The sequence below is a fragment of the Limulus polyphemus genome, unplaced genomic scaffold, assembly GCF_000517525.1.
Source record: "Limulus polyphemus unplaced genomic scaffold, Limulus_polyphemus-2.1.2 Scaffold519, whole genome shotgun sequence".
Taxonomy (NCBI): domain Eukaryota; kingdom Metazoa; phylum Arthropoda; class Merostomata; order Xiphosura; family Limulidae; genus Limulus; species Limulus polyphemus.
Window position 1 is genome coordinate 192,096 of NW_013666129.1, and position 12,282 is coordinate 204,377.

The window sequence follows — 12,282 nt, forward strand, 5'->3', positions numbered from 1 at the left end:
TTTATCGACATGTATTGGTTTTAACTTGCTGTTTTTTTACATTTTACATTAATATACTTTCCTTATTTTTACCGGTTGTTTGGCGCAGATAGCCATGCTGCTTTATGCCATAAAGCACCAACCAACCAACATTATCAGCCAGGTGTTTCTTAGAAGCCCTTTTGGATTTCCTATTTTTGTTATATATTTTTTAAACCAAATCCCCAGTTTTTTTATAGTGCTATAAATCTTTCACCTTTTGTCAGTTTAAACCTATTAAAATTATGGTTTTTGGCCCTGATTTTTTTCCTATATATCTTTAGCAAGCCAGTTAGGTTTCATCTTCTATGCTACTTTATTCATTATTGTTATAACTACCCTGACCTTGTATAAATCCTCATTGACATCTATCTAATCAAAAGGCTTCTAACAGTTCCCAGCTAAAACTAAGAACTGATTGTTACCTGTATAGATTCAATCTCTTGATTATTGTTTATGATGTCTTTAGTCCCAACAGGATGCAGCTCTTTGTTATATAAAGAGCCATCCCAATTTCTGTCTTAAAATGTCTATCATTATCAAATAACTTATAACCTGGAATTATAAAATGTGTATTACTAATTTTCTTAGATCTAACCAAGTTTCACTAGTTCCAGTTATATCACCTTTTGTAATTTCATCTTGAACCCTGAACTCATCTATTTTGTTCCTAATACTCCTGATGTTAGAGTAATAGCAGCTAAGATTATTCATGCATCTATTATGCTTATCTTGAAATATGAATGACTTATCTTTAAAACTGTTATTTAACTTGTTGTGCTGTACATTGTTTTCCTGTCTCCTCAATGTCATAGCTATCCCATCAGTATTTTTATTCTTTATTTCCCAAGCTTTCTCACCATTATGGAAGTTTAATTTAAACCATTATTAATGAAAATCATGAGCACTTCCTTAAATATACAAATACCTAACCTGCTTAACTGAGCCCATCTTTACCACATAATTCACATAATTGGTAATCTTTCATTTAAGCCTTGGCTCCTGCTAACTAATTCATTCTGCAGTTAGTTTAAGAGAGTAATCCTGAAAGAGTAAATGTAAAAAATAACATACTATACTGTGTAAAGTTGACTATATATAAAAAATACTTAACCATTTGTCACCTTGTTCATTGCACACTTCACAGCCTTAAATGGCCTAAAGTTTATGTCCTCTCCTCTTTTTTCTTCTTCTTTCATTTATAGATAAAAAAGAATGTCTAGACATCAGAGTTGGAGCTTGGACTGTAAGGTTTATGTTGGCAACCTTGGCAGTGGGGTAGCTAAACATGAATTAGAGGCAGCATTCAACAAATTTGGGCCCCTTAGAAATGTATGGGTTGCTCGTAATCCTCCTGGATTTGCATTTGTTGAGTTTGAAGATAACAGAGATGCTGAAGATGCTGTTCGAGCAATGGATGGAACGTAAGTGGTTTGTTCATAACTATTTCTGCAATAATAAATGTTAGTACTTAAGGATCACATTTTTATTTTGTAGTCTTCCTTAGTTTTGTCTCTCAAAAATCTAGTTACTATTATCATGTGGCTCTTATTTTTCTCTTGACAACTTAGCCTGCAGTCTTGTGTTACAGGGTACTCTTCCCCCAGTCCTTTTACAGAATTTACCTTTGCTGTATTTTTGATCTGGTCATCAAACAGGCAAAAATTACAAAACTCGTAATCCATATTTACAATCCATATCTGATGTCATTGAAGCAGAATTCTTTCCACTGTAACATAGCCAAAATCCACAAAAATTTGCTTTGGGGAAATTATGTAACATGCAGATACGTTTGTTGATGATGACTTTATATTTTACACTATGTTTGATGAGTTAGCATCACAATATTAAGTATCAATGTTTTAGAAACAAACGAGCATTCATATCTTAGTGTAAGCTCAAATTATAATACTTTATTTAAAAAATATAAATGTATTAAACAAATAAATAAAGAAAGAAATATAAGGTCGGAGAGAACTTAGTAAGCAAATTTCTAAAGCATAGAAGTTAGCATTCTGTTGTCTAGAATATTTAAGTAAATCAATAGTCTTATATATGAAAATTGATTTATCAGCATCAAACATTTTACAAAAGCAACGTTCACATTCTGTTACAAACAACCACCTTTCTGCTGAAGTAGTTAATGCTACAATTGCACTTTCTAGGATTTTCAGTATTATCGCTCAAGTGACTTCAATCTGCAATGGCTGGAATCGTTCTTAATCTAAAAAAAAGACACTAATTTGATATATCGTTGATATACATCCATAATATATATTTTACCCTCTCCTCTAGTGAGACCTTGATACAATTGAAGTGTGCTAAAAATGTGAATCACATTGCAATACCAAAATTATTGTCGTGAATAAAATGTGTGTCATTTGTCTGAAAGGTTTTGAAAATGAAGGAGCTATATCTACTGATAAGAAAATAGTCATGATTAAGAAAGGATTGGTTGCATTTCAGCCGACTTAGAGGTGACACAAATTTGACTGTGCTTTTGAAAGGTATATTAGCTAAGCCAGATAAATCTATTACTGTTCCCATTCACCAAATTTGTAGACAGAATTGTACAAGTCATAAAATAATTAAAATATATGTATTCAAGGAAGATGCATCAAATTGTAAACAAAAAAAACTGCAATCAGAGAGGGATTGTTTTGATTGGAAAAGTGATTGTTTTTTTACAAATTCAATTTGCACTGATAGAATTTGAATAATCCATACATTAACATTTTCAAAAAAATGTTCTCACCATGATTAAAAAGAGGAATGACACTTGGGCTGTTGAAGTAAAAGGGCAACTTCAGCAGTGTTATGATTTTGTTGTTGCTGAAGGCCTGCCATTCTTGTTTCATGTTGGGACAACCTTTACAAGAAACAACAGAAGTTCAGCAATCAGTTGGATGGCCTGAAACTAAAGACATGATGGATGTTTTCAATGAATTGTGTCAGTGACTTGAATCATGTAGTGATGTTGAACTGTACACACTGAATGACCTACATGATCAAATGGCCCAAATCTCCATTGAGCATGACATTAACAAAATCCATTCCAGTAAAAGAATTAAACATAAACTACAGGAAAGATATGGTGACCACATGTTTTTTCACTGAAATAGAAGGAAAAGTAACATGGTATGTTTTCGTAATATGGCTGATTATAGTATCAACGACAAATGGTGTGGTGACAGAAAAGAAATAACCAATGACAATGCAGAGAGGATCATAAAAGCAGCATGTAAAATCATCAGGTCCAAATTTTGACATGAAGCATACATCATGGACTCTTACCCAACGAATAAGGAAAGCAAAGACATGAAGTTAGGCAGAGAGTGGATTCCACCTTTTTTGAAACTAATGATGCAAACATTACTGTCATCAGAGATTAAACAACTTAGCATTGGCTAGTGCATTATACATGCATCCAGACCACGATCTGTTATCTTCCAGTCCTTTTGGGGTTGGGTGTCGAACCAGACAGTGTGTATGGATCAAAAATGGTTGATCAATGAACCAGCAAGATTGGGATTTTCAATTTAATACAATGAAGTACAAAGGTACAAGCATTCTGCAATCCAAGATAAAATGATTGAAGACACCTTGCCAGTAGAGAGCTTTCCTGGAAGTTTCATGCAGTGGGTTGCAGATAATATGAACCATAATGTAGCATTAATCGATGACACGGGAATCATAGCAGCTTCAAAAGCAATAAAGTTTCATTCTGCCTCAAAAAAAAAGGCTATTGCAAGACTGAAACGAATATCAGCTAGCGAGCTTGTGAGGGCCAAAGTAATTCCTATTATTGTGTATCAAATGCCAGATACACCTGGATTGTCTTCCATTGTATATGTACCTCTTCTAGAGCTCCAGGTTCCATACACATTACCAACAACAGTTTCCTTTGACCTTCTGTAGCTATCAGAGCTTATATCACAAAATAGGTTGGAACTGAAGTCCAGCTGGTCATGCAAGATGTCAGGAGTGGTGCACAATCATCAAAGTCTGCAGTTAAGTTCCTGCCTATCATGAATTTGAATCCAGCAGATGAAACCTGCATCTGTTCCACACTGTTGTATGTTCAGGACCAAGCTCTCAAACTCAACATCGAAGTTCCTTGCATAATGTTTGACCAACCATTGTGGATCAAAGCTGTGCCTATAATCAAAACAAACTCTATGAACACGGTGTGTCGTTTAGGGCGATTCCATATGCTTATGAGCTACCTAGGAAGCATTGCGTCAGTGATGAGTGGGTGAGGACTAGTGCAGGCTTTAGAACTGAACTATGTGTCAAATGTAGTGTGTTACATGCTAACCAGACATGCTGTATTTCATGCATTAAGAGGACATATGCTGATAGAAGCAGCACTGATGACAAAGTTGTTGTGTACAATAATGCCTTGCAAAGAACAGAAAGTGTCTGAAAAAATGACAGTTGTACCTGATGAAAGCATCTCTGACCCTCTATGTTTTGAAAACGATAATGTTGATATACTGGTTGATGACACACCTAACTCTCATGATGATCAGGAAGTAAAAAGCCCCAAAGCTCAAGATGAGCCAGTGTATTGCAGAAAAAAATTCCCCATTGAAGAGGTAACTTCATCCATAGAACTTGGAAAACTATAAATGTCTCTCGACAGTTACAGGAATTTGCTCTCAGAAAAATCAAGAACAGCAAAACGATGGCTACAGTACATGCAGTATATTGAAAGAGTCAGACTGTTTATACAAGCTGAAAGAACTGGTGATTGGCACCTGCATCTTGTTGCAGTGAGCCATATGATTTATTTGCTTGCAGCTATTGGTCATAACAATTATGTTAAATCTGCATGACTTTGTCTACAGATGATGTCACTTGCTATGAGAGCACCCTTGGTTATACAACAAACTCTTGAAGCATGACTACCACATAAGTCAAAGATTCAATAGATACTGAGCTGGCCCGTGGACAGACCTAGTGATAGAGTAAGTCATGATTCAATTAAAAGTCATAGAGGGTTGACAGGTGGGAGAGGTATAACGGAATCAGTTTGACATACCTGGATCTATAGTATGCATATCTGTGCCAGTTTCCATGAATCAGTGATATTCATGACTGATACACAACACATCAGTAGTGAACTTAATGTAGATCTGACAAAGTCAAGAATGAATCTTGACTGCAATGATGTTTTGAAGACCATAATCTGGCGTGACACATTCGATCCCTTTTATCCCAAGGAATCTAAACTTCAATGTCTTGCTACTAGTCTTACCACTGAAGCACAAGATAGAATAAATTATGATGATGCTGATGAAGTCTGAGCCAAATTTCAAGCTAAATTTGACAACAAAAAAGTATTTGATGTATCAATGAAGAAAACAGACCAAGTCAAGATCCTGCTGGGTCTTCAAAAAAGGAATCAAAATTTGCCACAGGAAGTTCACATCAATGCTATCAATCTTTTTAATCACCTGATAACTCTTGTTGAGAACTTATAGCAAAGCAAGCTTGGCTGATTTTCTTGTGCAAAGAATGGCAGAACCTCTTGCACCAACTTGAACAAAGTTTTTTCTCAATGGTGGAGCACTTTTACATTGAGTGAAATGGGATACCACTGGATCATATCACCAAGTATTTCAGTATTATCACAGATATGTTCACACATGATATGGCTGAAGCCTTATAGTTCTTGATAGTTATTGCAAAGAACAGTTAACAAAAGATCATGAACGTATGTGAAAATTGAAGAATCTGTCACTGAGGAAAACAAGACCCAGTTCATTGCTATGCTGGCACTCTATCTAACCTCTGATGGACACGAAGTAGTACATGCCAAGAGTGATGCCGATACAAAAATTGTCTCGTGCAATCAAGCTTGCTGAAAATAGAAACAAAACAGTAATCATTGTTGCTGTTAACACAGACTTTCCGATATTGTTCTTGTACCACTTCCAACCAAGGATGTCTGATATATTCCCTAGGTCTGAACCAAAAAGAACACAAATGAAAGGTCTAAAACTGTACAGTATCCGAGATATCTGAAGTAATATTGAAGACAAAATTCTTCAATGGCTTCTCTTCATTCAAGCTTGGGGAGGTTGTGACACAACATCTGCTTTGTATGGTCAAGGAGAAGATGCTACTCTGAAGAAGATTAATAATTCTGAAGTAAATGCAAAAATGTCCTATGTTTTCGAAACATTTGATGCTACACAAAAAGATGTTTCAAAAGCGGGTTTGGCTCTGCTGGTGCTGTTGTGTGGGGGCAAAGAAAGTGAAACCTTGGACACGTTGCAAACACAACATATATGAGGATATCAGCTGCTGGAACTTCAAATCTTCTTCTTGAAAAGCTGCCTCTGACAGAGCTTGCAGCTCACTTCCACTGTCTCAGGGTACATCTGTAAATGGTACAATGGAAAAGTCTGATGTCACATGACATTAACACAACCCTGTGGGGATGGGAACTAGAAGGTCAGAAATTTATACCAGTGCAAACTGACTTGGAAGCAGGAACACAGGATATCCTGAACATGATTCACTGCAAGTGTAAATCTTCACAAAATCCTTGTGGGTGAAATGCATGCTCATGTCCTAAAAGTGGACTGAAGCCTTTTTCAGGATGTAATGATAACAGTTGTAGGAATGCTGTAGAGTTAGACTTGTTTGAGAAAGAAAACAGTGAACATGATGTATGAACAATATCACTGTATGAAAACCAGTTTTATTTTTACTTCATCTATAATAATTTGACTTGATAATCTTGATTTTTAGCCATGATATCGTTTGTAATAAAACAAGTGCAACACGTAAACATTTCGTTCTTGGACTTAATGTGTATATTATAATGTGCCCATTTTACATTTTAGACCATACCACCACCTACTTATGCACATATGAAATATAAATTATAGGAATATTATGAAATAATTTGCAAATTATATTTATGTGTCTGTCCCTAACATGAAAATATTTAGTTGGCATTTATGGGTAGCATGATAACAAATCCTGAATGTTTATATTAGTAACTTGTGAATTTATTGTCTAATGAAGTTAATTAAGTAATATAAGCAGTGATGGGATTCAGCCGGTTCGCACCGGTACAAACTTTTATAACTTATATTTTCTATCATGATTGTTACTTAAATATACAGCAAAATATAAAAAAATAATTAAATAAACATACTAATAAGTGTCAGTAAATGCTTTTTATGAAATAGACTAGATTAAAAGTAATATAAATTGTATATATTACATATAATATAATATAAATATATTTTACATATAATCTTTGGTCTCTATCGGATCAATATGGCATGCTGCTAGTGAGAGAACCTGTTGTTAAAATATTTGATTCCAACCACTGAATATAAGTAATAATTATTTCATCTTGATGACATGAAAGCTATTAAAATATGTCATAATGTGATATTATTGTGACTAAGAATAGTTGTTATAAAATTATAAACTCAAATTTATCAATTAGTGAATATTAATTAGCTAATTTGCATATTACGATACTTCCCCGAAGTAGATTTTTACGGATTTTGGATATTTTGCACAATAAAATTCTGCTTCTAATGGTACCAAATACGGCTTGGTAATGAGTTTTTCCAGGTCCAATGTTTCAACAACCAGACTAATTGTGTGCTTCTGCTTGACTCCCATACAGGAGAAGCATGCCAGCAGAAACTGATTAAGATTTTAGCATTTCAACTTACTTGTGGTAGCCACTCCTTTCAAACTGACAAGTAATGCTGTGACATCATAAATGGGCAGAAACAGAAACCTACTAATAAACCCTTAGAAAAGAAGTTAAATGATAAATGGAACAAGACATGGATAGTTATATTATCAAGAGATGATAGTTTCTATGCAAATATTATTCAGATGTTAGCAAACATTTTTTTCTTTCTGTTTTTCCATACGACTTAAGATAATATTTGAGGTGAGGGTTGATATTTTTGCCTACTTTTATTTTATGTACACCAGGTAGGTAACTTTGGCATTTTATATCATTAAAATTTGATTTCTTAAGAAAGTTTTCCCCCTTATTTTCTTATAGCTTTCCAATTAAACACAGAATTTACCTAGGGTGACCTCACCTAGTTTTATAGCCAAATATGGTATTTATCCACCTCTGCCAAAAATATTAATACACATGCCCACAGTAATGCATGCATAAATAAAAAGGAAGGATAGTGAAGATAAAACACTGTATTACCATGCGATTGGACATACTTTTTAGATTGTATATTTTTTTTATTTTCATCAGTCCATAAATGCAATATCATTATGATACAGTGTCTTGTTCAGATGTTTAAATTTATTAACAAAGAGCTTAAAACCTTGATGTTTCCAGGGAACAAATAGTTTTTAACATAGATTTAACTGTTGAAAATTTAAGTGATAGAATCTTTAGAGTAACATTTAGTTAGAATCAATAGATAACCTAGATGATATTTTTGAATAATAGGTATCAATAATTATATTTCATTCTTAGGAGGCTTTGTGGCTCCCGGGTTCGTGTTGAATTATCCCATGGACGATCTAGACGTGGAAGTCGTAGGCCTCCTCCACCTCCACCTCGGTAAAATTAATTATTATTATATATGTATATATAGTTAACACAAGACTACATTCAAATGGAAAAAGTTATTATAGACAAGGTATTAATAACTCAAAAGTATATATATATGTACAGATATTTAAAATATTTTTGAGATGCATTCAAGAGGCATATTTATCTTCTGAATGTGTCTAGGTAGTGGGCTTCTTGTTTAATGATTTATCTATTTTCTGAGCCTTTTGTGTATTCTTATTATAAGGGAAGTTAATGATATCAGTAGTATTTAATGGCAATGTATTAAGTTCTCAACTGATTTGGAAATGGGGGGCTGTCCTGTTTCCCATATTTAAAAGGATAACAGCTTTTAACATTAGCAAAGAAGACATTAGATTTGAGAAGAAGGTCTCAATATTGAAGCTGATATGTTGTTTAGTTTAACAGACAGTTACAGTCCATTAAAGTTTGCAAACCTAATGCATTTTTTCATTAGATTCCAGAAGCAGGAAATTGTCGGTGCCATTATTTTGAAATAAAACAACATAAAAGGCAGAAGGATGGCATATTAAATAAATTGAATTTATCACTGTGTGTTAGATGAGAACTTTCTCAAAATATTAGGTTAATTACAAAATATTGCTGGTTGCTTACAGGTGATGTTTGTTGATAACTCAGGTCATTAGTTTTATTTTTATTTTAGCATCCTTGAATCTTGAAAAAGTATAGTCTTCATTTTAGTTCATTTTTTGTAAAACTTTTGTGATGGACAAAAAATAATTTTAAATGTTTGTGTTATTTAAATGTTAAAATAATAAAGATTCTTATGATTGTATTGTTATAAGTGAAACCTTTGTTTAATTACCTGAATGTATAAATGAATCACTTATCAATGTTTTTTTTTCTATTTTGTACTCTGTTGTTTTCAAATGTAAATCATATTCTTCTACATCTGTAAGTGTGAAACTTTATTCTGAATGACAACTTTTCACACAGTTTAGCTATGTTTCTTATGCATCTGTCTTAGAGATTTGCATGTCATTAGCCTTGAGACAATTCCCATCTAATTTCACGTGTTTTAGCATGAACTGTGCTGGTGCATGATGACATCATCATGTGACTAAAGCCCTCCACCAATAGAAGGGTGACACGACCTCATGCATGCACACAGAATGCTGTTGAATACAGTTTCTTTGGTATGCATGACCTCCAATGCAGGTTATTGTATTTATGGTAATGTTGAAAATGATAAACATGAGAGATGAGCAGTGCTAGATCAATGTGACACAATAGCTAACAGCTAAAATTTTGGAAATGTTCCACTGAATGTGTAATAATAGAGCAAGAATTTGATCCAACTGCTTCTCTAGGCCCATTGCAGTAGGCATATACTAAAGATATCTTTTGAAGGTCAGTTTTTTAACTTGATGGTTCTGAATAAATTAATACCTTGTGCTATTTTCACCACTTTTATTGATTTATTGTCACTACAGTGGTACATTGTATATAAAACTTAGTGGTATACAAGAATTCCCGCTGACCCAGCTAGTGGATCATTGAGAGTTTCAAGCTCTGTTATGTTCTGAAAAAAAATGCTGTAGATCTTTGTATGAATTTCTTGAGTATTAAATAAGCTTTTTTTTAAGCAATGAGTTAGTGCATGAAGTTGATTGTTCATTTAATAATGGTTACAGTGTATTTAGATATCTTTTTGACAATTACCAAACTTTATGTGCAGGATATTTGAATATCATAAAAGTATAGATTAATAATTAAATTTAAGTGATTGTATAGGTTACTAACCATTACAATAATAGATATCTGATCATCATAGCCTTATCTTAAAGTACTTATTGTCCTTACTTATAAAGATTAGAATGCTCTCAGTGTTAGCAATATTTTCTGTTACAATCCAAATAATACCTCACAAGGATTTGCAAGCTTAGGAAATTTAAGCTAGTCCTTAAATTCATACATTAAACTAACAATGTAAAATAAATCTTATAGTTAGAACATAGATTCATCAAACATTCTAACCATTACTGTTAAAGAAAGTAACATTTAAGAAACAAAGGAATACATAAACACTAATATTTCTTTATTACTGTAGGTATTTAATTTGGAGCTTTACTTAAAGATACAAAAAATATAACTACAGTAATTTGAAAACTCTATTACTTAAAACTTTCAAACATCATAAACAAATGCTGTTATAGATGTACAGTTTTCAACAATTACTCCAACACTGCTTCAGAGTATATATAATTAAAAATATATAACAAAATATCCCATGAAGTAACTAATGTTTTTGATAAATAAAATAAAAATTAGATACTTAGTAATAATTAGATGTAGATGGTAATATAGGCTACTGATCACGATAATGAACAGAACACTTTAACTAGCTATACTGCTGAGTTCATTTTTATTTGTGATCTATGATATTAAAGATGAAAACAACTTCAACTTTATCACTACTGGAGTTCCTTACATCAACACTTCAGGGATAACTTTATTGGATTATGGGAATGATTCATGAAGAAAAAAACATTGACATAAATATCCTTATCATACAAAAAGCTAGGAATTAAAATCTAAAACTTTATTACTAACAATTTCCCCACTGAAAATATAAACAACAGAGTGATTTACAAAATCAGATGTAACTCTGGTAAACACTTTAAATTTGGAGAAACCAGGAGAGAAATAAACACCAGGCTTAAGGAACATCTTAAAAGACCTTCACATGGTTTTGAACATCTCAAAGAAACCAAACATATCACTGAAAACAATGTCTGAAGAGAACCAGACATGAACAGAAGAAAAATAGTTTAGGTACTATTGATAAAGTCATCAAAGACAACATTAAACAAATATCCAGGAACTCCCCTTTGTATCAATATTTTATTCATCACATTTTACTAAAAAGCTAAACTTTAATCCAACTATAAACCTTGTCCACACCATCACTAGTCTGTAACATTCCCTGAAATTCAAATTGCCTTATTGAATGTAACTGTTATCTGATAAGTCAAAACATTAATAACATAACGTCTTGGGACAACGTGGGGCCTATTGGTCCGTCTCAGCTGTTCCATCCTGTAAACTAAATTAAAATAATTAAAATTAAAATCTTAAAGCCAGCCCTTATCATTCATATACTTATCAAGCTTTTTCTTAAACTCTCTTAAATTTACTGCCTCTACAACATCCAAAGGCCAACCACCCTGTTAGAAAAATGAAACTGTCTTAGTTGAAGATGACTCCTACCTTGCCAAACTTTGTATTTGTAGCCCTACTATTCTCACTGTTAAATATGAAAAAGAGATGATACATCAACACTATCAATTCCCTTTACAATCTTAAACACCTCAATCAGATCCCCCCTAAGTCTCATTTTTTCAAAGAAAACAATTTCAGAGATTTCAGCCTCTCCTCATATTACAACCCGCCATCCCAGACCCCATTCTAGTAACCCTTCTCTGAACCCTTTCCAACAATTCAATGTCATTCCTCAGATAAGGAGTCCAAGACTGAACACAATATTCCAAATTTGGCCTAACCAGTGACCTATACAGTGAAACTATAACCTCTCTAGACTTCAGTATTCAATATTTCTGTAGACACAACCTAAAATCCTATTTGCCCTACCACTAGCAACAGCACATGATAACCCACATGCATTACTTTGCTAGTTATTATAATTACAACCC

General features: G+C 33.3%; 1 protein-coding gene across 1 annotated transcript in view; it reads left to right on the forward strand.

The window, feature by feature from the left end:
- LOC106458810 (RNA-binding protein 1-like) overlaps positions 1-8,600 on the forward strand; it is a 16,157-nt gene extending 7,557 nt beyond the window's left edge. Inside the window, exons 2-3 of the mRNA XM_022385157.1 lie at positions 1,224-1,442; positions 8,510-8,600. Of these exons, the coding sequence (XP_022240865.1) occupies positions 1,234-1,442; positions 8,510-8,600 (300 nt within the window). The 5' untranslated portion in view covers positions 1,224-1,233. The remainder of the gene's footprint in view (positions 1-1,223; positions 1,443-8,509) is intronic.
- Positions 8,601-12,282: the final 3,682 nt, after the last annotated feature.